Source organism: Muntiacus reevesi, chromosome 10, assembly GCF_963930625.1.
Source record: "Muntiacus reevesi chromosome 10, mMunRee1.1, whole genome shotgun sequence".
Taxonomy (NCBI): Eukaryota; Metazoa; Chordata; class Mammalia; order Artiodactyla; family Cervidae; genus Muntiacus; species Muntiacus reevesi.
The window spans coordinates 2,358,073-2,384,105 of NC_089258.1; the positions used below are offsets into that span (position 1 = coordinate 2,358,073).

General features: G+C 45.7%; 1 protein-coding gene across 2 annotated transcripts; it reads left to right on the forward strand.

The window, feature by feature from the left end:
• Positions 1-14,193: 14,193 nt before the first annotated feature.
• On the forward strand, positions 14,194-20,639 carry POLR3D (RNA polymerase III subunit D). Of its 2 annotated transcripts, none has more exons than XM_065947157.1 (9): positions 14,194-14,331; positions 14,561-14,730; positions 15,686-15,729; positions 16,960-17,111; positions 17,276-17,400; positions 17,809-17,983; positions 18,616-18,881; positions 19,569-19,721; positions 19,880-20,639. In XM_065947157.1, exons 2-9 carry the CDS (start codon positions 14,566-14,568, stop codon positions 20,000-20,002), a joined length of 1,203 nt encoding a protein of 400 aa, XP_065803229.1. In that variant the 5' UTR covers positions 14,194-14,331; positions 14,561-14,565; the 3' UTR covers positions 20,003-20,639. The 2 variants fall into 2 exon arrangements, with proteins under 2 accessions (XP_065803229.1, XP_065803230.1); XM_065947158.1 differs by having other exon boundaries at positions 18,622-18,881.
• Positions 20,640-26,033: the final 5,394 nt, after the last annotated feature.

The window sequence follows — 26,033 nt, forward strand, 5'->3', positions numbered from 1 at the left end:
AGAATGTTCTCCAGGGAAAAAGCAAGAGAAGGAAGTTGTGAGGCAGTGAAGGGATAGCAGAGACGAGAAAACAGGGGTAGGAGGAAAACACAGAGCTTGGCGAGTTCCCATCTCAGCCAACTCCCTGGGCTCAGAGGAGCCCAGCCCTGAATACCTTGGCCAGAGAGATTATCCTCTGCTCTCTGATTAACAGGAAGGTTTTCTACCACTGAGAAAGAAGAACCCCGAGGATGTCACAGTGAATAACACTCAGGGAAATCTGAATCAAGCAACCAACAGTGACAAAGAGTATGCATGGTGTGGAAAAGAACAGACTTTGCAATCAGATATATATGGTAAAAAATTCTTGCTCTGTCACTTTCTAGCTGGGTGACCTTGGACAAGTTCCTCACCCTCTCAAGGCTTCAGTTTCTGCATCTGTCAAGAGGAATAATGACACAAGCTTGTTGTCATCACTGATGAGAAATTTTGTAAATCATGAAGCTCTGGCTGGTCCAGGAGATGTGCCCAGTCACCCAGAGTCACAGTGATGCTGGGTCACATCAGAGCTGTTATCATCAGCATCATTGTTGACAGCGCCTGGCTGCAAGGAGCCCACAGTCTTGCAGGTGAGAAAAGATGGACATCTAGAGACCCAATTAGAGAACAAGGAACATACGACTAAACTGAGGGTATAGATGGGGATTCGAAAAAGGAGGAGTGGGGGCCGGCTCCAGAGAACTGGTGGAGGGAGCACAGCCCAGACTGGAAGCAGCAGTGTGGTGGGGGTGGGGAGGGCATGGTGCAGGGCCAGCAGCCCGACCAGACGGGCCCTGGGTGAGGGGCTCAGAGAGCCGCAGGGGGCCTGAGCTGAGCATAGGGGCACGCCCTGAGGGGGACCAGAAACTGCAGGCATCGGCCACAAAGGCTAAAGGAGCTGACAGCGGTTAGAAAGTGAATAGTTTACTGAAAGTGAAGACAAGCAGAAGCCAATCCTACCCTAAAGGGGTGTGGAGAATCAGGGCAAGTTGGGTCAGATCCCGAAACTCACAATGCGATGTGCAGTGTTAACACGGAGGCAGGATTAAGCACTCCCTTGGCCAAACGAGAGGAGGTCCTGCCCCTCACACACCTACACAACGATGTTGAAACTCCGATGCCATGCAACTGTTGTCTCACAATTAGGGCCAGCAGCTGAGATCTGGACCAGAACTTGGCTCTAGTGCCGACCTACGGACAGCAACTTGGTTTCCCCTTTGGTAAAGGAAGATTCGTCTAAGCACGTCCCTGCCTCCCACCTTTGCGAGATGGCACGCCGAGACCGCATGAGATCATGCGTCCCAAACAGAGAACAATAGCCACCTGAATGCGCTTTTGTGGAGCTTGGTGCTGGCTTCAGGTGAAGGCACACATACCCTCAGAGCTCCTGCCTTTTCTCACCTCAGAGAACTTCTCTGCAGATCACATGAGGAGACGCATGGTAAGAAGAAAGCATAACATGCCAAATATAACCAACTCCGGATGAAACCAAAACGACCGCCAAGATGCACTTCTGCTGCATTTTTATTTTTAATAACTTTTTATTACACAACTCATACGTGAAAAAGAAAAATTAATTCTAAAATCTGAGAGCATTATAACTGCTTGTTTCCTCACTATTCAGAAATAGGTATATAAGATACATATTTTATTAGTAAAAATAGAAAGTGTAAGTACTGTTTTATACCTGCTTCTTCCACTTACCAATACCTTTTCTGCTCATCGCATAGTCTTTCTACAGCATCTTTTTTCCCTTTGGCTGCACTGCTCTTAGTTCCCTGACCAGGGAGGGAACCCAGGCCCATGGCAGTCAAAGTGAAAAGTGCTAACCATCGGGTGGCCAGGGAATTCCCTACATTACTATTTTAAATTTAAATATGTTCTATTTCTTTGAAGTTTATCTTTTCTATAATTAACTTATTTTACTTTTTCTCCATTCTAAACAACACTGCAATGAACTTTCTTACAGCAAAATCCCTTCCCACACCTTCACTATTTTTCCAATAAAACATTAAGTGGTATAATAAATATAAAAGGATCTTAACTGGATACTGATTTAAACAAACCGCTAAAAAACTTATGTAACAACTGAAAAATTTGAATGCTAACTGGATTTTGATAATATTTAGGAATTGGCAACCCACTCCAGTATTCTTACCTGCGAAATCCCATGGACAGAGGACCCCAGCATGCTACAGTCCATGGGGGTCACAAGAGTCAGACATAACTTAGCAACTAAACAATAACAAGGAGTTATTAGTTCCAATCATCTTTCAGAGTTATTCTTTTAAAAGAATATCCTTCAGAGATACATATTTGTGGATGAAGGACCTATCTGTGATTTGTTTCAGAATAACCTCAGGGGGACTCAGTGGGATGTGTATATGAAAGATCAGCATGGTGGATAATTGTTGAAGCTGGGCACTTTGAGATTCAATAAGCTACTTTCTCCACTTTTGTGCATGCTTGGAAGTTTCCCTGTTAAACATTATATCTAAGTTATGATTTCAATACAGTCATAGCAAAAGCATTTATTAAGCACCGAGACACAGTGCTAGGCAGGTGATTCTCATAACAGCCTTGACGGGTAGATCTAGCAACCCTTTTTTCAAAAAGTAGATGGTGGAAAAATGAGACTTGGTCCATAAGAAGCCAGAGTCAAATTCAGGTTTGAGTACAAAGACTGGGCTCTTCATGGTAGAAGGGCATATAGCAATTATAAAGTCTTAGGTAACAGAGAATGAGGCTGTACATGAAAAAAACTACAGCCTTAACATTGCTTGTGCACTTTTTATTTATTTTTTAAAAATTATTTTATTATGTACTTACTTTTGGTCGTGCTGGGTCTTCGATGCTGCCCACGGCGTTCTCCAGCTGCAGCGACAGGGCCGCTCTCTGGCTGTGATGCCGGGGCTGCTCGTGACCCTGGCCTCAGTACTTATGGCACACGGGCTTAGTTGCTTCTTGGCTTGTGGGGTCTTCCCAGACCAGGGATCAAACCAGAGTCTCCTGCCTTGGCAGGTGAATTCTTAACCACTGGACTACCAGGGAAGTCCCTCATGCACCTTTTAGACTCAAAATGTTTATGTGTGTTTCCCCATGGTTGAAGTGTGGAGATTTCAGAGGTCAATGAAGGCAGACACACCCAGACAGCCCATAAAAACCACCTTGTTCATTCACAAGTGTTGACAATGACAGGAGTGGGCAGTGGCTGTTTATCAGAACTGTGTGGATTTCTCAGTGCTTATTTACTTTACCTGTCTGAAATTGTTTAGGCCTCCTACAACCCCCACCTATTTCGAACTTACAAAGAATATTAATTCTAAAAACTGGACACATTTCTGAGTATGGACTCAACTAAAGAATATAATACACTTTAAAGCTTTTTGAAAACTTAAATATGTAACAATTTTAAGGCATGGAAAAATACCAACTTATATTTAAGGAATCTGAAAAGTTATTAGAAGAGACATTAATGAAAGGTTGGAGGAGTTAAATGTCAAGGAACATGATCAAAAACAATACAGAAAGAATCTCAAGTGAAATGAGAAGGGGGAGAACAAATCAGATAGAATCATGGTGCTGGAATAGTCACTGAACTATGCCTGAAGTGGACCAGCATAAAGTTGGAACTGTGGAATACCTCTGGGCGCTGCATGGCAAGATACTGGGGTAACACTTAGGCATATTGAATACTTGAACGCCTATCATGCCGCAAAGGCTTTCCTCCACAATAATTCTATTTAGAGAACTGCATAGAGGAGAACCTACAGAGAAGACACAGGAAAAAGCAACACAAAGATGGCTTTTGCACCAACGGTGTCAAAGCCAAATTATTGATACAATCCATCTGGAAACAATCCACCCTTGTTTTTCTAATGCACCTAAGGCTACTTGGCCTCACCACAAACTGAAATCCATTCATTCATTCAAGAAAAATTTATTGGATGCTTCACTATGTATCAGGCATTGTTTTAGGCCATGAGGATAGTGTTGTGGGAGGAGAGAGAAGAATCCCTGCTCTTGGGGGCTTACATTCTGCCAAGCGGAAGACAGACAGTAAATAAACTCTATATTAGGTGATGTTCAGTGCTATGGAGGGACTTCCCTGGTGGTCCAGTGGTTAAGAACATGCCCTCCAACGCAAGGGACGTGGGTTTGACCCCTGGTTGGGGAACTAAGATCCCACATGCCGTGGGATGACTAAGCCCGTGTACCACAACTACTGAGTTCACACTCTGCAACTAGAGAGAAGCATGCACGGTCGCAATGAAAGATCCCAAGTGCAGCAACTAAGACCTGACACAGTCAAAAATAACTAAACAAATATTAAAAATATGAAGAAAACATTCAGTATTTCAAATAAGTGCTATGGAGAAAAATAAGTCAGATGTAGGGATACGGAATGTCGTGGGGGAGTGCACGTGTGCTCAGCTGTGTCCGACTCTTCGCGACCCCGTGGAATATATAGCCCACCAGGCTCCTCCTCTGTTCATAGGATTTCCCAGGCAGGAATACTGGAGCCAGTTGCCTCTTCCTTCTCCAGGGGGTCTTCCTGGACCAGAGATCAACCCACATTTCCTGCATTGGCAGGTGGATTCTTTACCACTGAGCCACCTGGAAAGCCGCCCAGGCAGGGAGAGTGGGAGGTTACAGTTTTAAACAAGACCATAAGAGAAGGCCTGGGGAGAATGACTTTGGGGAAAAAAAAAAACATCCAAAGGGAGGGAGGCATGCAGAATTATCAGTATGTGGGGGAAGAGCATTCCCATTTGCGGATGGACATAGAGGCCTGAAGCGGCAGCGTACCAAATTGTTCCAGATACAGCAAGGGGACCACTGCAGCAGAAGCAGAGGGAGCAAGGGGAGGGTGGCAGGAGTTGGCGACAGAGAGATGGTGGGTGGAGGGACAGATGATGCAGGGGTGTGTAGGCCGTTCTCAAACCTCTGGTTTGCACTCTGAAATGGGAAGCCATGGGGAAGCTTAGAGCAGACTGACCTGGTGTGAAATATGTTAATCGTGCTCTCCCGAGGCTTGGCGGAGGGGGCTCAGCTGGAAGCACGAAGGCTGTTAGAAGGGCCCTATAATAGTCACAGCCTCCTCACTAGAGGTGGCCTGGACCTAGGTGGGGTGTTAGTGAAGCTGGTGAGAAGCAGTAGGACTCTGGCTATATCCAGGAGAACTGACATGTTAGATGTACCACATGAGAAAAAGAGGCAAAAATAACTGTAAGATTTTGGACTTGAACTCCTGTGAGGGAGGAGTTGCTGGGTAATGAGATGGGGAGCACTCCGGAGTAGTTTGAGGAGGAATATCAAGGGTTTGGCTGTGGATATAGGTTTGAGATGCCCGGCAGACATCCCCGTGGAGGTGTGGGATAGGCAGAGAGATGTAGCTGGAAGGCAGAGAGGTCCAGACGATAAGCCCTGAGGAGCTGTCACATACAGCACGCAGTTCAAAGCTGAGAAACTGGACCATTGCCGAGGGAGCAAGTGTAAGAGAAGAGGGAAGTTCTGAGAACTGAATCTTACAGCTCTCTAGTGTTTTGAGGTTAAGGAGACGAGTAGGAACCAGAAAATATATGGCTTCAAAATGATGGAAACAAATTAGGATAAATTATTCATAGAAAATATGTAATAACTTGAACTCAGATAACATTTCCAGACCACATATTTCTTTTATTCTACTGATATGTATTCAAAAGGGTTCTTTATTCATTTAGCATTTCCATTGCCCATCGAAATTCATAGGGCATTGACAGAATCTGTTAAACCTTCTGAAATCTGTATTTAGACTCCAAAAAACCCTCTTGAAGATGTTTTATTTTTATTTTATTTTATTTTTTTTTATGTTTTCAGTTATTTATTTAGCTGCACTGGATCTTAGTTGTGGCATAAGAGATCTTTAGTTGTGGCATGTGGGATCTAGTTCTCTGACCAGGGATCGAGCCCAGGCCCCCTGCATTGGGAACTTGGAGTCCTAGCCACTGGACCAGCATGGAAGTCCCGATGTTTTATTTTTAATTGTAGGTTAATCGCTTTACAGTGTTTTTTGGCTTGTGGCCTGTAACAACGTGAATCAGCCATGGTGATACAGACGTTCTCTCCCTCCTGAGTCTCCCTCTCACCTGCTACCCCATCCCAGCCCTCTAGGTCATCAGAGAGCACCAGGCTGAGCTCCTTGTATAGCATTATATAGCAACTTTTATAGCAACATTATATAGCAACTTCCCACTAGGTATCTATTTTACATACGGTGGTGTGTATGTTGAAGCACGAGTGGTGGTAGTGGTTTACTCTCTAAGTCGTGTCCGACTCTGTGTGACCCCATGGACTGTAGCCCGCCAGGCTCCTCTGTCCATGGGATTCTCCAGGCAAGAATACTGGAGTGGGTTGCCATTCCCTTCTCAGAAGCCCAAGTGGCACCGTGGTGAAGAATCCACCTGCCAATGCAGGAGACGCAGGTTTGATACCTGGGTTGGGAAGATCCCCTGGAAAAAGAAATGGCAACCCACTCCATTATTCTTGCCTGGAAAATGCCATGGACAGTGGAGTCTGGCATGCTACAGTCCATGGGGTCACTAAGAGCCAGACACGACTCAGTGACTAAACAACACGATGTATAGGTTTCAATGCTACTCTCTCAATTCAAGCCACACTCTCCTTCCTTCACTGTGCCCATGAGTCTGTGATTATTAATTTCAGACAAAAATGAGAATGAAGTATGTAAATTTTTCATATTTACTATGAAATATGTAAAAATAAAGTATAATAAAGTGTTATTAGTAACAAATCAAAGTCTGCTAGAATCGCAGATACGATTACCTGTAGTTTGGCTAATAATAATTTACAACTTTCATTTGAGGCTAGATAAGAGAGTGAACCCTCCTCCAGAGAAAATGAGGGAGGGGTGGAGCAAATTAAGAAAGACAGCAGAATGGGGCCAAAAGTATATCAGCCTGATCAGAGGGAAAACTGAAGCATATTCTTAATGAGGAATGATAGTAATTGTTGTTAGGAAATAAGCCCCAAAATGTAAAAGGTATTAATAGAAGGCTTGATTTAAGCATTCTCTCCTCTTGTCCTTTAGGCATGAAAAATGCTGTGTAAATCCAACAAGCATTGCAGTAAGAAAACTGGTTAAATAAAGTATGGTGTACAAGAACAATGAGGAGTACTATTTATTCATTAAAAACAACAGCTTAGAAGAATATTTAATAACTCAGAAGAATGTTTATAGTGCATGATGAGAAAAAAGCAGATTGTAGAACCACATATAAAATGTTTCAATTTTTTATTTTTATACAATTTTTAAAGGTTACTTTCCACTTAGAATTATTACAAAATATTGGCTACATTCCCTCTGTTGTACAATACATCCTCGAGCCTATCTTATACCTGATAGTTTGAACTTCCTACCCCACCCCCACTGGTAATCACTACCTTGTTGTCTATATCTTCGAGTCTGCTTCTTTTTCTGTCATATTTACTAGTTTGTTGTGTTTTTTAGATTCCACAAATGAGCAATATCATACAGTATTTGTCTTTCTCTGTCTGACTTACTTCACTTTAGCATAAAGCCCTCCAAGTCTCTCCATGTTGCTGCAAATGGCAAAAATTCATTTTTTTCATTCTTATTTATGGTTGAGCAGTATTCCATTCAATATGCTACTGGACATCAGTAGAGAAATAACTCCAGAAAGAATGAAGAGATGGAGCCAAAGCAAAAATAACACCCAGTTGTGGATGAGACTGGTGATAGAAATAAAGTCCGATGCTGTAAAGAGCAATATTGCATAGGAACCTGGAATGTTAGGTCCATGAATCAAGGCGAATTGGAAGTGATCAAACAAGAGATGGCAAGAGTGAATGTCGTCGATGTTTTAGGAATCAGCGAACTAAAATGGACTGGAGTGGGTGAATTTAATTCAGATAACAATTATATCTACTACTGTGGGCAAGAATCCCTTACAAGAAATGGAGTAGCCATCATAGTCAGTGCTTGGATGCAGTCTCAAAAACGACAGAATGATCTCTGCTCGTTTCCAAGGCAAACCATTCAATGTCACAGTAAACCAAGTCTATGCCCCAACCAGTAGAGCTGAAAAAGCTGAAGTTGAATGGTTCTATGAAGACCTACAAGACCTTTTAGAACTAACACCCAAAAAAGATGTCCTTTTCATTATAGGGGACTGGAATGCAAAAGTAGGAAGTCAAGAAACACCTGGAGTAACAGGCAAATTTGGCCTTGGAGTACAGAATGAAGCAGGGCAAAGACTAATAGAGTTCTGCCAAGAGAACGCACTGGTCACAGGAAACACCCTCTTCCAACAACACAAGAGAAAACTCTACACATGGACATCACCAGATGGTCAACACCAAAATCAGACTGATTATATTCTTTGCAGCCAAAGAGGGAGAAGCTCTATACAGTCAGCAAAAACAAGACTGGGAGCTGACTGTGGCTCAGATCATGAACTCCTTATTACCAAATTCAGACTTAAATTGAAGAAAGTAGGGAAAACCACCAGACCATTCAGGTATGACCTAAATCAAATCCCTTACGATTATACAGTGGAAGTGAGAAATAGATTTAAGGGACTAGATCTGATAGACAGAGTGCCTGGTGAACTATGGATGGAGGTTCATGACATTGTACTGGACGCAGGGAGCAAGACCATCCCCAAGAAAAAGAAATGCAAAAAAGCAAAATGGCTGTCTGAGGAGGCCTTACAAATAGCTGTGAAAAGAAGAAAAGCCAAAAGCAAAGGAGAAAAGGAAAGATATTCCCATTTGAATGCAGAATTCCAAAGATAGCCAGGAGAGGTAAGAAAGCCTTCCTCAGTGATCAGTGCAAAGAAATAGAGGAAAACAATAGAATGGGAAAGACTAGAGCTCTCCAAGACAATTAGAGATACCAAGGGAACATTTCATGCAACGATGGGCTTAATAAAGAACAGAAATGATATTGACCTAACAGAAGCAGAAGATCATTAAGAAGAGGTGGCAAGAATACACAGAAAAACTGTATAAAAAAGATCTTCACGACTCAGATAATCACAATGCTGTGATCACTCACCTAGAGCCAGACATCCTGGAATGTGAAGTCAAGTGGGCCTTACGAAGCATCACTATGAACAAAGCTAGTGGAGGTGATGGAATTCCAATTGAGCTATTTCAAACCCTAAAAGATGATGCTGTGAAAGTGTTGCACTCAATATGCTAGCAAATTTGGAAAACTCAGCAGTGGCCACAGGACTGGAAAAGGTCAGTTTTCATTCCAACCCCTAAGAAAGGCAATGCCAAAGAATGCTCAAACTACCACACAATTGCACTCATCTCACATGCTAATAAAGTAATACTCAAAATTCTCCAAGCCAGGCTTCAACAATATGTGAACCGTGAACTTCCAGATGTTCAAGCTGGTTTTAGAAAAGGCAAAGGAACCAGAGATCAAATTGCCAACATCTGCTGGATCGTCGAAAAAGCAAGAGAGTTCTAGAAAAACATCTATTTCTGATGTTTTTTGACTATGCCAAAGCCTTTGACTGTTTGGATCACAATAAACTGTGGAAAATTCTGAAAGAGAAGAGAATACTAGAACACCTGACCTGCCTCTTGAGAAATCTGTATGCAGGTCAGGAAGAAACAGTTAGAACCAGACATGGAAAAACAGACTGGTTCCAAATAGGAAAAGGAATACATCAAGGCTGTATATTGTCACCCTGCTTACTTAACTTATATGCAGAGAACATCATGAGAAATGCTAGGCTGGATGAAGCACAAGCTGGAATCAAGATTGCTGGGAGAAATATCAATAACCTCAGATATGCAGATGACACCACCCTTATGGCAGAAAGTGAAGAGGAACTAAAGAGCCTCTTGATGAAAGTGAAAGAGGACAGTGAAAAAGTTGGCTTAAAGCTCAACATTCAGAAAACAAAGATCATGGCATCCAGTCCCATCACTTCATGGCAAATAGATGGAGAAACAGTGAAAACAGTGACAGACTTTATTTTGGGGGGCCCCAAAATCACTGCAGATGGTGACTGCAGCCATGAAATTAAAAGACGCTTACTCCTTGGAAGGAAAGTTATGACCAACATAGACAGAATATTAAAAAGCAGAAACATTACTTTGCCAACAAAGGTTCGTCTAGTCGAGGCTATGGTTATTCCAGTAGTCATGTATAGATGTGAGAGTTGGACCATAAAGAAAGCTGAGTACCGAAGAATTGATGCTTTTGAACTGTGGTGTTGGAGAAGACTCTTGAGAGTCCCTTGGACTGCAAGGAGATCCAACCAGTCCATCCTAAAGGAAATCAATCCTGAATATTCACTGGAAGGACTGATGCTGAAGCTGAAACTCCAATACTTTGGCCACCTGATGTGAAGAGCTGACTCATTTGAAAAGCCCCTGATGATGGGAAAGATTGAAGGCAAGAGGAGAAGGGGACAACAGAGGATGAGATGGTTGGATGTCATCACCAACTCGATGGACATGAGTTTGAGTAAACTCTGGGAGTTGGTGATGGACAGGGAAGCCTGGCGTGCTGCAGTCCATGGGGTCCCGAAGAGCCAGACATGACTGAGCGACATGACTGAACTGAGTATTCCATTGTATACGTATATATATATGTACCACATCTTCTTTATCCATCCATCTTAGGTTGTTTCTCACGACACTTAGGTTCTACATCTTGGCATTTATAAATAATGCTGCTGTGAACATTGGGGTGCATGTATCTTTTCAAATCAGTGTTCTCGTTCTCTTCAGACATACTCAGGAGTGGAATTGCTGGGTCATGTGGTAATTCTATTTTTAGTTTTTTGAGAAACCTCCATACTATTTTCCACAGTGGCTGCACCAATTTACATTCCCACCAACAGTGTACAAGGATTCCCTTTCCTCCACATCCTCACCAACATTTGTTATTTATAGACCTTTAGATGATCACCGTTCTGACAGGTGTGAAGTGATGCCTCATCGCGGTTTTGATTTGTTTTTCTCTCATAATTAGTAGTAGTGAGCATCTTTTCATGCTCAACATGTGCATTTCTTCTTTTGCAAAATGTTTAGTTCTGCCCGTTTTTAAATCAAGTTGTTTTTTTGATGTAGAGTTGCTATTATACTCCATTTGCATTTATAAAATATTGGCTATATTCTCCATGTTGTATAATATATACTTGTAGCTCCTTTTATACATTTATACCTAACAGTTTGTACCTCTTAATCCACTCCTCCTATATTGCCCCTTCTCACTTCTCTCTTCCCACTGGTAACCACTAGTTTGTTCTCAATATCTGTGAGTCTGCTTTTTTGTTACATTCACAAGTTTTTTGCATTGTTTAGATTACATATATAAGTGATAGCATACGGTATCTTTCTCTGTCTTACTTACTTCACTTAGCATAACACCCTCCAAGTCCATCCAGGTAAATGGTATGCAAATGGCAAGTTTTCGTTCTTTTGTATGGCTGAGCAGTATTCCATTGTGCGTGTCTCTCTATGCGTACATATGCATATATACCCATGTGCTGTGCCCAGTCGCTTGTTGTGCCTGACTCTTTACAACCCCATCGACTGTAGCCCGCCAGGCTCCTCTGACCATGGGATCTTTCAGGCAAGAATAATGGAGTGGGTTGCCATGCCCTCCTCCAGGGGATCTTCTGAACCCACAGGCTGAGCCTGAGTCTCCCGCCTCTCCTCCATTGTGGGCAGATTCTTTATCACTGAGCCACAAGGGAAGCCCACACACTTATATCCATATCTATATACATTTGGGTGCTTCTTAACATTTTCCAGACTTTCTATAGTGAATAAGTATCTCTGTAAAACAACAAAACAAAACAAAAAACAGAACAAAACAAAAACCTAGGAGCTGCGAGAAAGCTGGTGGACCTCAATGCCCAGAGGATGACATCAAAGCAGTTCTAGTGCCTCAGTGAGAAGCTAACAGCTATTGTGTGTAGCTCTATAGGGGACAGGAAGTGTTTTCCTTCGGTTAGGTTTAGTTACCATAAAACCAATATGGAGAAAAGTTGAAAAAAGTCTGGTTTAGAAACCAACACAACAAAATTTTACTATAATATTATTACTAAATTAAAAGAAAGGTTAAATTTTTGAAAGCCAATACTCAAAACAATGTGGTAAAACATTATGTATATTCTCATATATGATATATATTCATGTATACATTTTTATTGGTGATGCATATCAGCACAATCCTTTTGCAAAGTAATTCAGCAATATGTATGAACAACCATAAAAAGTGCATGTTCAAAAGGGAATAGCCACTGGGGAAACAGTTTGGCCGTTTCCGATAAAATGAAGCATACAACTATCATTCAACCCAACAATTGCACTCATGGGCATTTATCCCAAGAGAAAGAAAAACATTTAAAAGCCTGTACATGTAAGTACATAGCAGCTTTATTCATGATGGCCCCTAACTGGAAACAACCCAGATGTTCTTCGAAGGATAGACAAACCATGGAAATTCAGCAATATAAAGGAATGAACTAGTTATATACATGCATGATACATGCAACAGCTTGGATCATCTCCAGGGAATTATGCTGAGTGAACAAGGGAATCCCAAGAAGTCACACACTGTTTTCCATCTTTGAATGATCTCCACTCTGGAAATAACAAAAGCATAAAGATAGGGAAAAGATTAGTAACTACCTGGGAGGGGTGAGAAGGAGGGAAGTGCGGCTGTAGAAGGGCATTTGAGGGATCCTTGTGGTGAAGGACTTGTCTTGTATGTGATGGTCAATGTTGATTTCAGTTGTGATACTATACTAGTTTACAATATGGTACCATTGGGGAAACTAAGTAAAGCATACTTGGTATCTCCACATGCTTTTTTCTAACCTATTTATTTATTTGGCTGTGCCAAGGGTTAGTTGCCACACTTGGAATCTTCCATCTTTGTTGAGGCGTGTAAAACAGAGTTCCCTGACCAGGGATCAAACCCAGACCTCCGGTCTTGGGAGCCCCAAGTCTTAGCTACTGAGTCACCAGGGTAGTCCCTCTGCACTATTTCTTACAACTACTCATGTATCTACTGTTACTTCAAAGTAAAAAAAAAAAAAAAAAAATTAAAGTCCATCTTCTTTTGACCAGTTATCATAAGCCTGGAAATTCATCCTAGAAATAGAACCCAAAAGACTCAAGTACTTTAAAGGCACCAGATGTTCAAAACAGCGGTATTTTCAACAGGATAAAGGAACCATTTTGTGTCCAAACAGCGACACAGGCAAATCATGGCACAGCCACCCAAGAATTACGCAGTTGTTTGATGTAGCCACAACGAAATGCTATTTGAAAAGGGAGGATTCAAAATTGTGGTACAATATGAAATCTCTGTGATGGGGCTGGAAGATATTGCAAAAGTTTTAATAGTTAGTCTGTGTGAAATTCTAACAAATGTTTCCCTTCCCTCCAGCTATCTCTAAAGTTACATGGTTTGGGAGTGGAGGGAACGACAGTAAAGGCATTTTTTATGTTTAATTACAAACATCAGAGTCACGACGAAAGTTCTTTAAATCTGTCCCTCCCAGTAGAACGAACTTCGTTTTTGAGGTTCCAGGACTGGAACAAGCGTGTATACAAGGACCCACAGTCACGAGCCTAGGGCAGGTGCGATTAGGCACCCGCTTCAACCGCTTCAGCTGCTCCAGCGCTGTGCTCACGGCCCCATGTCCACAGCCCCACCCCAGGACCCCACCAGGAGTCCGATGGAGATCCCCAAACGAGGGCGAGGACGCAGCCCGGAGGTGCAGTGACCACTCCAAGGTCATCACCAAGCCGGCGATCGAGGCTCGGCGGGGCCCAGCCTAGAGCTCCAGGGCTCTGAGTCGGGGTCTCGCTCTCTGCCCCGCATCCCCGCCCCATGGCGAGTCTCGACCTCGAGGCTCCCCAGCGGCGAACTCTCACGTTGTGTCCAGACGGCCTCCCGGCCCCCAGACCTGAGCTGGGCGCCCCCACCTTATGCCCGGGGCCAAGACCCCGCGAACGTACCCTTCCTCTAGACCCTTCCCCTCTTCTTTTTTCGCCCTCTCAACCCAGCTTTTCCCGACTCCGGGAAGAACCGGGAAGAGAAGGCGGAGGGGAGCGAGACGCCGCGGGATAAATACTGTGGCCCGGCCCCGCCCACTTACCTCACTTCCGCCCCGCGACAAGATGGCGGCGCCCGGGCCCTGCCACGCAGACTTCCGCCCGGCGCCGAGACTCGGAACACGCTGCGCGTCGCGTCGGAGGTGAAATCGGGACCCGCGTGGTGTGGAACTACAGCCTGGGTGCGAAGGGGTGCGTCTTTGCCTCCTGCCTGGCCGGGAGCCTGGGGAGAAGGCGAGCCAAGGACCCTGGCCGGGGTGGTCGGGGGAGTCCCGCCACGTGGGAGGGGGAGGAGCTGAGTCGCTGCGGGAGGGACGCGCCGACTGGGGGGCGGGAGGCCACGTGGGTGGGGTTCCGCTCAGGGTCCGCGAGTCCTTCCTCCTCGAGTGACTTCGTTACCCCTTTTCGTCTTCTTTCCCAGGCATCATGTCGGAAGGAAACGCCGCGGGCGAGCCCAGCGCTCCGGGAGGGCCCCGACCCCTCCTTTCTGGGGCGCGGGGGCTTATTGGGCGAAGGCCGGCACCTCCCCTCACCCCGGGCCGCCTTCCCTCCATCCGCTCCAGGGACCTCACCCTCGGGGGAGTCAAGAAGGTACCCGACGGCACCTTTCTACAGAAACCCAACTACGCTGAATTCCAGGCACCGGGGGGTTTGGCTGTAGGGCCTACCGTGCGCCAGGCGTGGTGTTGGGCCTTGAGAATCTGGTCTTCAGACTTCCGCCTGCAATTTCTGGGGAGCTTGCCCTGCCTTCAAGTCAAGATACTGGGTCTGAGATGTTGACATGGCTCTCAGAGATGGCTGAAGAACAGAATCTTAGTTAGCTCAGAAGCAACTTGAGCAGGGTTTATTTCCTTTTGGTGTGTCTTGGATACCTTTCAGAAACCTGTGATAGCCACGCTGACATAAACTTTGCCTGCAGTTTAAGAGCGTTCTGAATTTGCCCTGGATCCCAATGTGCAGACTTCTGGTCCAAAGTATTGAGTCTTAGGTGTGATATTAGAGCCTCTGTGTCTTCTATTATGTTTGTGAATGTAGATATGAAGGGTAGAGTGTAAAGAGAGTGGGGAGGATGACAGAGCATAAAACAGCCAGTTTTTGAAGACCTGTTTCCCTTGTAAATTCTGGTGGCAGCCTAACCCAATCATCAGTTTGTGAGTGCTGGCAGATCTGTCTTTCCCATTTGAACCTTGCTGGTAGAGGTCATTCTGTATAATACTATCTGGTCTTCATAGCAATTTGAAGATGAAGTGTGAGAGTAGGTAAATTCCTCTGCTGTTAGAGTCGTGAGGGCTGTCCTTTCGAGAGGCAGAGACTGAGGCTGCCATTTAAATGTTTTTTGATGCCCCCTTCACCATCCCCTTGGCATGACATTCCTCCTTTTCAAGCACCTGTCCATTTCAGTAGATATTTGACAACAGTATGGAATGTGCCGAAGAGAGCCATATTGGTCTTCATCCATAGAAGATGCCCTTTGGAAGTTTTTCTTTTCCTCTGTACTTTGGGACCAGAATTTACCGAATCAGTGACTCCTGTATTTTACTTTCAGAAAACCTTCACCCCAAATATCATCAGTCGGAAGATCAAGGAAGAGTAAGTAGCTAGGCCTCCTGAATACTCGCGCCTTGTTTGTGCGTGTGTGCTCAGTTGCTCACTTGAGTCCGACTCTTTGCTACCCTATGGACTGTGGCCCGCCAGGCTCCTCTGTCCATGGGATTGTCCAGGCAAGAATACTGGAGTGGGTCGCCATTCCCTCCTCCAGGGGATCTTCCCAGCCCAGGGATCGAACCTGCATCTCTTGTGTCTCCTGCGTTCTTTACCACTAGTGCCACCTGGGAAGCCTTGCCCCTTTGTTTACTTGCTCTAAATTTGGACCTTTGGGGAAATAACTAAGTAGGTGGCTCAGAAGTTTAAATTTGTAGATTTAGTTCTTTTTGGTGGTGATTGCCGACCCTGGCTCCCAGGTGATTCTAATGTGCAAGCTTTAAAAAAATACTTATGCCTGGGAACTCATCCTTAAAACTTTTTTAACTTATTTGCAATGAAACAGTGATTATCTTTTTTTTTAACTTTTAATTTTTTCTATTAGAGTATAGCCATTTAACAATGTTATGATAGTTTTAGTTTAACAGTGAAGGGACTCAGCCATACATATACACGTATCCATTCTCCCCCAAACTCCCCTCCCATCCAGGCCTCCACATAACATTGAGCAGAGTTCTGTGTGCTGTACAGCAGGTCCTTGTTGGTTATACATTTTAAATATAGCAGTGTGTACAAGCAGCCACAAGTTCTGTTTCTAAGTCTATGAGTCTCTTTCTGTTTTGAAGTAAATTCATATGTATAATTCCTTTTTAGATTCCACATATAAGGGATGTCATACAATATTTCTCCTTTTCTGTCTAACTTACTTCAGAGAGAGATTATGTTTTATAGCCAGAGTTGAGAGCCAATAGTTTGGGCAAAGAGGGGTCAGGTTTTCCCTTACATTCTTTTGCATTGCAACCTTCCTGCTTTCAGTCAATACCAAAAAAAAAAAAAAAAAAATCCACATTCGGGAGCAATCTCTGTAATTCACCTTTTGTGTTATAATTCTAGTATACACTCTTCAAAAAGGTAAAGTACAGTAAACTGAAGGACTCTGCCTCATCAAGGAAGTGAAAAAGGTGCTAGACCACCCACACAGGTGGGTGCTGTTCTTCTCACGATATAGTTGTTGGCTCATAAACTCCCCTCCGGTGGAGCAGAGTGGTGTGAGAGAGTGAGACCAGTTCTCGGATGCAGGTGATGTCAGTAGCTTCCTTTGACCATTTGCTTTTCCAGGCCCAAGGAAGAAGTAACTGTCAAGAAAGAGAAGCGTGAAAGGGACAGAGACCGACAGCGAGAGGGCCATGGACGGGGCCGGGGGCGCCCAGAAGTGATCCAGTCCCACTCCATCTTCGAGCAGGGCCCCGCCGAAATGATGAAGAAAAAGGGTACAAAGCTGCCAGGGCTCTGGGAGGAAGGAATCAGTGGATTTCAGTCCAGACTGCCCAAGAGAAGGACCAGGGTGGTGGTATCCCCCGCTTGCTCCCAGTTTAGCCTTCCTTGCTGTTGGCTCCTCACTCACTCCTGGTGAACTGTGGGTGGTTTTCCACAGGGAACTGGGATAAGACCGTGGATATGTCAGACGTGGGGCCCTCTCACATCATCAACATCAAAAAGGAGAAGAGGGAGACAGATGAAGAAACAAAACAGATCCTGCGCATGCTGGAGAAGGATGATGTAGGTACCAGCAGACCAGGGGAAGGGGCTGCTTTTGTGATGAAAAGCACTTCCAGGGAACCAGGATGGGGGAAGCTCTCTAATGTCCTGAAAGTTTGGTGAGCGGCAGGAATCTTTGATTGGAAAAGAGCTAAGGTGGACTGTGGGCTCCCCAGGTGGCTCAGGTGTAAAAGAATCCACCTGCAGTGCAGAAGATGCAAGAGACACAGGTTCGATCCCTGGGTCATGAAGATCCCCTGGAGGAGGAAATGGCAACCCACTCCAGTATTGTTGCCTGGAAAATCCCATGGACAGAGGACTCTGGAGGGCTATGGTCGGACACGACCGAGTGACTGGGCAAAGTGGACTGCCCTCCAGGTACGTGTGTATGCTGGCCCTGCTGTGTGACCCCCGACTTTTCTTTGGCAGTTCATCGATGACCCTGGGCTTAGGAATGACACTCGAAATATGCCTGTGCAACTGCCGCTGGCTCACTCGGGCTGGCTTTTTAAGGAAGAGAATGAGGAAGCAGATGTTAAACCACGGCTGGCCGGCCCCAAGGAAGAGGATATGGAGGTGGATATGCCTGCTGTGAAAGTACTCGGTCAGTTAAGGTCTCGTCTCCTTTCCTCCAGCTGTTTCCGCAGGAGCGAGCCTGCCTGCCTGCTTCCCAGCCCCTGATGGGGATTGGTGGGCCCAGCCTCAGCTACCTGTTTTCATTTATTTAATTTTTTTTTTTTAAAGAATGAGTTAGTTCTTTTTTTTTTAAGGTTTATTTATTTTTGGCTGTGCTGGGTCTTCATTGCTCCACACCAGCTTTCTCTAGTTGCACCAAGCGGGGGCTACTCTTTGTTGTGGTGTGCGGAGTTCTTGTTGCAGTGACTTCTCTTACTGCCAAGCACAGGCTCTAGGGCGTGCGGGCTTCAGTAGTTGTGGCTCCTGGGCTCTAGGGCACAGACTCAGTAGTTGTGGCACATGGGCTTGTTGTTCTGCAGCATGTAGGATCCTCCCCAGACCAGGGTTCAAATCTGTGTCCCCTGCCATTGGCAGGTAGATTTGTAATCACTGGGTCACCCTTTTAAAATAAGTCACACAAGTATTGGGCCCCTCTTTCTAAGCACAGTTTCCCTCCAGCTCCCTGGCTGAGGGACAGGAGCAGATCAGGTGGACGGGATGGTGTGGTGAGGTGACTGGAGGTAGCCTCTGATCACCTTCACGTTCTGTTGTCTTGGGCAGTAAAAGAGGAGCCCCGAGATGAGGATGAGGAGGCCAAGATGAAGGCTCCTCTCAGAGCAGCCAGGAAGATCCCAGGCCTCCCGAAGGACGTGTCTGTGGCGGAGCTGCTCAGGGAGCTGAGCCTCACGCAGGAGGAAGAGCTGCTGTTCCTGCAGCTGCCGGACTCACTCCCCGGCCAGCCACCCACTCAGGACATCAAGCCCATCAAGACGGAGGTGCAGAGCGAGGACGGGCAGATGGTGGTTATAAAGCAAGAGAAAGACCGGGTACGCTCACCAGTGAGGGCTGTGAAGATGCGCGGGACATGGAGGGGAAATAGCCACCTCGAGGGGGAAGCAGAGGGATGTTGCCCGTGATGAAATTTGAGAATAATATGCGTTCTTGCTGCCCGCGAGGGGCATGGGGCTTTGCGCTTCAGCCCAAATTGTGTGTGTGTTTATTTTTCACAGTGAACTGTTTTGAACATATACAAACGAGAGAATATAAGTTCTCATGTACCATCACCTAGTTTCAGCAGTTACTGATATTTTGTCCATTTATCTGTGGTTTAGGTTTTTTTGTTTTTGTTTATTGACCAGTGGCAGGCATCCCCAGGAAAAGGCCCTCTCTGGGAAGCTCATTCTTTGCTTCGTTTTTTTTTTAAATATTGTTTTTTTAAAGGGCTTCCTTGGTGGCTCAGATGGTAAATCATCTGTCTGCAATTCAGGAGACCCGGGTTCAATCCCTGGGTTAGGGTGTTAGTTGTGGCATGTGGGGTCTAGTTCCCTGACCAGGAATTGAACCTGGGTTCCCTGCATTGGGAGTTCAGAGTCTTAGCCACTGGATCACCAGGGAAGTCTGGGGAGCTCATTCTAACCTTTTCTGCTGATGCCTCCCTTTGGGAAAGGGTTTGTTCCTGAAGGATGGAGGAGACAGTTCCTCATCCAGTTTCCATCCCCTGATTGTCTTCACAGGAAGCCAGACTGGCAGAGAACACTTGTACCCTGGCTGACCTGACAGAGGGACAGGTCGGCAAGCTGCTCATCCGCAAGTCAGGGAAGGTGCAGCTCCTCCTCGGCAAGGTGACTCTGGATGTAACGATGGGGACCACTTGCTCTTTCCTGCAGGTGAGAGTGAGCCCGGTCGGGGTGGAGGCTGTTCAGGACGTTGACAACTTGGTGCTGAGTATGGGGGAAGGGCTCTTGGGATCATCACATTAAAGTCATAGGACTGAGCAGTGGGATGTGTGGTCTTGCCTTTCATCTCCATCTCTGTTGATTGGCAGGAGCTGGTGTCCGTGGGCCTTGGAGACAGCAGGACAGGCGACATGACAGTCCTGGGACACATAAAGCACAAACTTGTCTGTTCTCCCAACTTCGAATCCCTGCTGGATCACAAACACCGGTAAAGTGAGCAGATGGAGGACGGTGGTGACTGTGCCCACGACTGCTGCCTGCTCCAGACGTTTTGTTCTCAAATCTGTTCGACCCAGAAGGGGCCTGTTTAGCCCACCCACTCCAGCCATTGTCCCAGTTTTCCCCACAGGGCCCACACGTGACTCCCTTCCACGGCGGCTGTGAACGGCATGATGACCTTCCCACAGTGAGGAAACTGCACACCCTCACTGCTAGGGGGTTGGTCCCTGCTATTTATTTTTATATTTATGTCTTAGCTCTTCAGCGGACTGCACCCTCCCCAGGCGGAGAAGGGACGGTCTGGGCAAGGACAGGCTCCTTCTCTGGGGACGTCTTGGTTCTCAGGGTAGGAGACGCTATTGCTCCCTCCTTTCTCCCAAGAGGCAGCGCTTGAGAGAGATCAGAGATGTCTGGAGTCTGAGACCCAACCTCAGCTCTGTCCATTACTAATAGTGTGACTGAACAAACTACCTAACCTTTCTGAGCCTCAGAGTCCTCATCTGACAAATCGAGGACAATACCTACCTCACACGGTTGGCGTGAGGATGCTGTGGAATACTGTCGATGAAATGTCCTTGCACAAGGCTGGACATACATTGTAGGAGCTCAATAAATGTTAGTTTAGTTTTCCTTCGCCTGAGTGTTTTCAAACAAAAGAGAGAGTCCAAGGATCTCTTAGAAAAGGTGAATGGAACTGCTTCTCCCCACATTCTCACTCCATGTCCCATCCCTCTGGACTGATGCTCTGAAGGTTTGGGCCTGGGCCTCTCTGTGCCCTATTTTCTCCTGGGTATCTTAGGCAAGCCCTCCCTGTTCATTGCTGTGAGTCCCTAGTCATAGGTGTCATCAGAAGAGAGGGAAGCGAAGATTCCTCCCAGTTCTACAGGTGCCTTCGGGGTCACGGTGGTCCTAGGACTCACTGCTCCCACCCTCACCTCTTCCAGCTCCACTTAAACTTTCTCAGAAGAAACCTGTGACTGCTCATTGATAATGATCACCCCACCAACTCAAATACTGAAAAACAACCCCCGGTGAAAAAGAAAGTGGAGATGATTGAATAATGACCTCATCAACACTTGACAGATGAACTCTCACTTGAGAAGCTTTAAGTTTGAGAGGCCAGACTCTGTGTCCTGTCCTGGCGTTGGCTTGGATCCTGCTCTCCCTGGCTGCACCGGCCTTGTAGTTCATTGTGTGGTCTTGTTCCTTTCAGCAGCTCAGCACACTCTTGACCCATCCAGTGTGTGGTCCCTTACTCCTTGTCTGCAGAGCAGGGTCATGGAGACACCCTGAAGGTTGGGGAAGGCCGCCTGCTGCGGTGTCTGTGGTCATTAGACACGGCATTGCAGCTCCCTTTGCTTCGAGCTTAGCAAAGCGCCCCTGGAACAGGTGGGAACCACACAGGCTCCATGAGAAATGCTCCCTCCTGACTTAGCTGGCCCTAGAGTTTTGGGAAGGATACTCCTGTCTTTAGTCTCCCTTCTGTTCCTTGTGTTAGTTGCTCCGTCGTGTCTGACTCTTTGCGACACCATGGACTAAAGCCCAGGCTCCTCTGTCCATGGAATTCTCCCCTGGCAGGCATGCTGGAGTGGGTTGCCATTCCCTTCTCCAAGGGATCTTCTCAACCCAGGGATTGAACCCAGGTCTGTCAGCATTGCAGGCAGATTCATTTTCTGTCTGAGCTACCAGGGAAGCCCTTCTGTTCCTTGAGCCTGTTTTTATTTTTTTGTTGTTGGGCTTTTTTTTTTGTTCCTTGAGCCTGTTTTTAAATTCATCACCGCTGGGCTTTTCACTAAGCCCTTCAAGCCGCCTAATCAGTAGCTAGGAGGCGGGATTGACGATGTAGTCCCCACATTGCCCCTTCTTAGGTGAGAGCTCATTGAGTTCTGCTAGATGGCACTGTTCTGGTTTCTCTCCTCACTGCAGAGGGCAGCTGAGCAAAAAGGGTCTTAAAGACGTGTGCCATGGAAGTCCTATTTGGTCTGAGACAGGTTTGATGAACCAACAGCTTTTTTTGTTCTCTGAGCTTTAATGTTTGCTCCTTTTCTACAGCTAATGCCAGCAAGTCTCCATTGTAATCCTTTTTCTTGGTTTCATGAGGGGCGGGGGGCATGGTGTGGCGTGGGGGAATCTTAGGTCTGTGACCAGAGATCCAGCCTATGCCCCCTTCAGTGGAAGCATGGAGCGTCAACTGCGGGACCACCAAGGAGGTGGTCCCTCTCTGGGTTTGTTTGGTTCAAAAACTTCTGCTTTTCTGGGCTAAGTCCCTGCCTCAGTAGACATTTGATGTTTCACAGTCTTTAATTCTCTAATTCTGCCACAAAAACTTGAGGAGCATATATCACCTTATAGCTCACTGTTTTGCCATTTCAAGTATATTGGAGATTGAACATTACAACCCTGAATCAGAGTCCCCACAGCCTGTTTTATATTCCTGATACACAGGTTGGACAGTAGGAGTGTGGGGAGAAGACAGAACACATCTGCTTTTGTGGACAAGCCTCCAAAGCCTACATTTGTACCGACAAATAAATACAAGTAACAGGGGTAAAAAGCCCAAAACCAGATTCATGTATGAGTGAAAATGGATGAAAATTTATTACTACCTGCATCTGTGTGTATGTATTTTGTTAAGACACGGACAGTAAACTGTAGGCTTGTTCATTTCTTAACTACGTAAGTAGACAGAATGTGGGCTTCAGAGTCTGGATTGAGTTTGAATATAACTCCACCAGTATAACTTTGGAGGAAAATTACTTAACTTCCCTAACTCAGTTTTACTCATTTTCTAAAAAATGAGATAATAGTAGTTTTTAAAATAAAGTTGCCTTTAAGTTACAATGGACACAGTTTTTCTTTTATGCAAGACAAAAGAGTGCTGCTATCAGTATGTGCTCAGCACAAGCAGCAGAAAACTAGACTGACAGTGATGTAAGCAATGGGACGTTTAATTACCTCGTGTAACCAGCAGTCTGGAGGTAAGACGGTTACAGGGTCGGGTGGCAGCCAAAGCATCAAGACTTTCTAGGATGCGTTTGTTCCATCTTTGACGTTCTCAAGTGGCTATAACAACTCAGCATCATTTCTTAAAATGAGAGTGTTCAGAGCCAAAGCAGGATGCAAAGTGCATAGCAGTAGAGGAACTTTCTCATTCTGCTCATGTCAGGGAGAAATATGCTTCAGAGGCCCAAAGAGCTTTGGCCCTGTGTCTGATAGAGCAGACCACATGCCCCTCCTTGGCTGGACTCTGGCAAAAAAAGGAAGGGTGGGCCCGATTGTCCCTTAGCACTGATACCTTGTTGCCTGTGAGGTCGGGTTTTGTTAGGAGGGAGGAAACAGGAAAGGTAGGTATAGACGGTCCGTGATAGGTGACACCATCATCAAAAGATGCTGTATCTTGTTAAATCATAAGTGTCTATCTAGGTAGAATTTTTTTTTAATGTTCAGTTATCTTTTACTCTAAACCAGTTTTAGCATTTTAGTGCATATTCTTTCAGACTACAAAATCGTGTGTTACATATATAAACATGCTGTTTTATTACAGATTTCATCTCAAATACAGTCCTTCCTGGTTAATAAGTATCTTGTACTTCAGATACTTCTGATCTAGCTGAAAATATCAGAGACGATGCCCTTTAATTCTCCCAGACCTACACATATGGTCTAATTGATTCACAGTTTACTCTTTAAAGGAAAAGAGGCTTATTTCTTAGGTGTGTGCTGTGTATGCTCAGTCATGTCCGGCTTTGTGACACCATGGACTGTAGCCCAGCAGGCTCCTCTGTCCATAGAATTTTCCAGGCAAGAATGCTGGGGCGACTTGCCGTTTCCTTCAGGGGCTCTTCCTGACCCGGGATTGAACCTGTGTCCGCTGCATCTCCTGCGCTGGCAGGCAAATTCTTTACCACTGCGCCACCTGAGAAGCCTTAGTCACAGTGAAAAAAGTGACATCCATCGCCTTGCGTCATGTAGGATACATCGCATTTGGGGCATTCCCCTCTGAAGCGGGCTACAGCTATAGTGACAGATGCAATGTTAACAGCTGCTCTGGGACTGTGGTTCAGCTGCCACAGTTCTACTGATGGAGGGTGGAAACTGGGGTGGGGTTAGGTCTCAAGGACATCATCTGAAAACATGGAGACAGGTTACCAACTCTAGGAGCCCCGCTGTGTGACTAACTGCTGACTTGGTTCTTCTGAAGCACTTTTGTCCCCTTCCATTGGACCACTCACTGGTCTAACACCCTGAAAGCTGAGACAGAGGTTGGACTTCCTTCTATTTAGCTAATTCACATTTAAGACTCAATTGGTCAGGAAAAAATGCAGTTTTAATCATCATTGGCCTAATAGTTTTATCTTGCATACTTTTCAGGATTCAGTAGAGAAATAGAAATCATTCTAGGTACCCTAAGTAGAGAAGTTTAAGATAGGAAAATGCATATTTTTAGACCTATTGGGAAGCTGGAGGAATAAGCCCTAGGTTGAATCTCCAGGAATCAGAACTCGTCCACCAGGGGAGCTATAGCCGTGGCTGAAACCAGGAAGACGAAGGGCCAGGATGGAGCTATGGGTTCCAGAATACCCTGTGTGACTGCAATCCAGGGGTCAGGAAACGCCCACAGTCTCAACTGCCTGGAGAACCACAGAGCTAAAGGTTGCACCCTGGAAAAGCTGAAGAAAAATCCCCACACGTGCTGAGTGCTGCCTGTGTGCTCGGTACAGTGCCAGTTTTAGGACTGGTCAGTGACAAGGCAGAGAGGCCTCTGTCAGGGTGGAATTTGCATTCTACCTGGAGGGAGGGAGATAGTAAGTTACATAACATTTAGACGGCGATGGATGCTTTGGAATTTTTTTTTTTTTTTAACTGTAAGTCTCTTGACTGGTAGTGTCACAAATAGTGTCGGCGTTGATGAAAAGGTATCTGAAGACGTGAACTAGCAGATCAGTAGGGGGCGGTTAGAATCAGGATCAGTGTGGAGACGGGCTGGAGCTGACTCCATGAGGGGACACTATCAGAGGTGGGGTGGGTGGCCCATGTCCTGCAGGGCGTTGAGGCCGTCGTAAGGACGTCGGCTTTATCCGGAGGGAAATGGGGCTTCCCGTGTGGCGCTAGTGGTGAACGATCCAGCAGCCAGTGTGGGAGCCACAGGAGAGGGGGGTTCGATCCCTGGGTTGGGAAGATCCCCTGGAGGAGAAAATGGCAACTCACTCCAGTATTCTTGCCGGGATAATCTTACATCCATGGGGTGAGAGAGTCGGACACGACTGAAGTGGTTGAGCACGCATGCTCTAAGGGAAATGGTTAGCTGTCACAAGTGTCTCTTGGGTTTCAAAAGGCTCACATTAGCTGTGGGTTGAGGCAAGGGTAGAAACAGAGGCACCAGTTTGGAGGGTATTACCCTGACCCAGGCAACTGATGGCAGTGGCTTGGACCAGGGTTACTAGTGGAGGTATTGGGAAGGAGTTGGGTTCTATCATAGGCACTTATTTCAAAGGTAAACTCATCTCGATCTGCTGATAGAGGAGATGTGGCGAATGAAAGAAAGGGGAGAATCAAACAGCCGGAGCAGTAGGAAGCTGGCCTGTACTTCCGCTTTTCAAATCCCAAACGGTGAAACCTAATTCACATCCAGAATCCTAGTGCAAGAGATTTGGGGAAATGTAGCATCACCTTTCTAGCCCCAGTAATCCAGGCTGACATTTTATAAAGTGGTAGTTGATGTGTGCTGATCAACCATACTCACAGAAGTTGACTTAAGGACCCAAGATTTGAAGGTAAAGCTTTCTGTGACCATGTCATGCTGCCAATACAAAGTTCTCTCTGATCCATTCCCTCAAAATAGGATATTCCAGATGAAAACACAATACCTAAGACTGACCACACTGAGCGTGACTCTCACACCTCTCCCCAGGGCAGGATAATAAAGGAATTATTTTAGAGACAGCTCTTCCACTATATAACATAACATTAATGGCTACATTCCATCTTTTTCACCCAAATAGTCCCTGATTTCTGAACAATTTT

Bases quoted from the DNA above. Each gene is read 5' to 3' on its own strand.
- POLR3D (XM_065947157.1), top strand. From the start codon at position 14,566: ATGTCGGAAGGAAACGCCGCGGGCGAGCCCAGCGCTCCGGGAGGGCCC. The intron at 17,112-17,275 runs GTACAAAGCTGC...GGTTTTCCACAG, and splicing joins CGAAATGATGAAGAAAAAGG to GGAACTGGGATAAGACCGTG. The intron at 18,882-19,568 runs GTACGCTCACCA...TTGTCTTCACAG, and splicing joins TAAAGCAAGAGAAAGACCGG to GAAGCCAGACTGGCAGAGAA.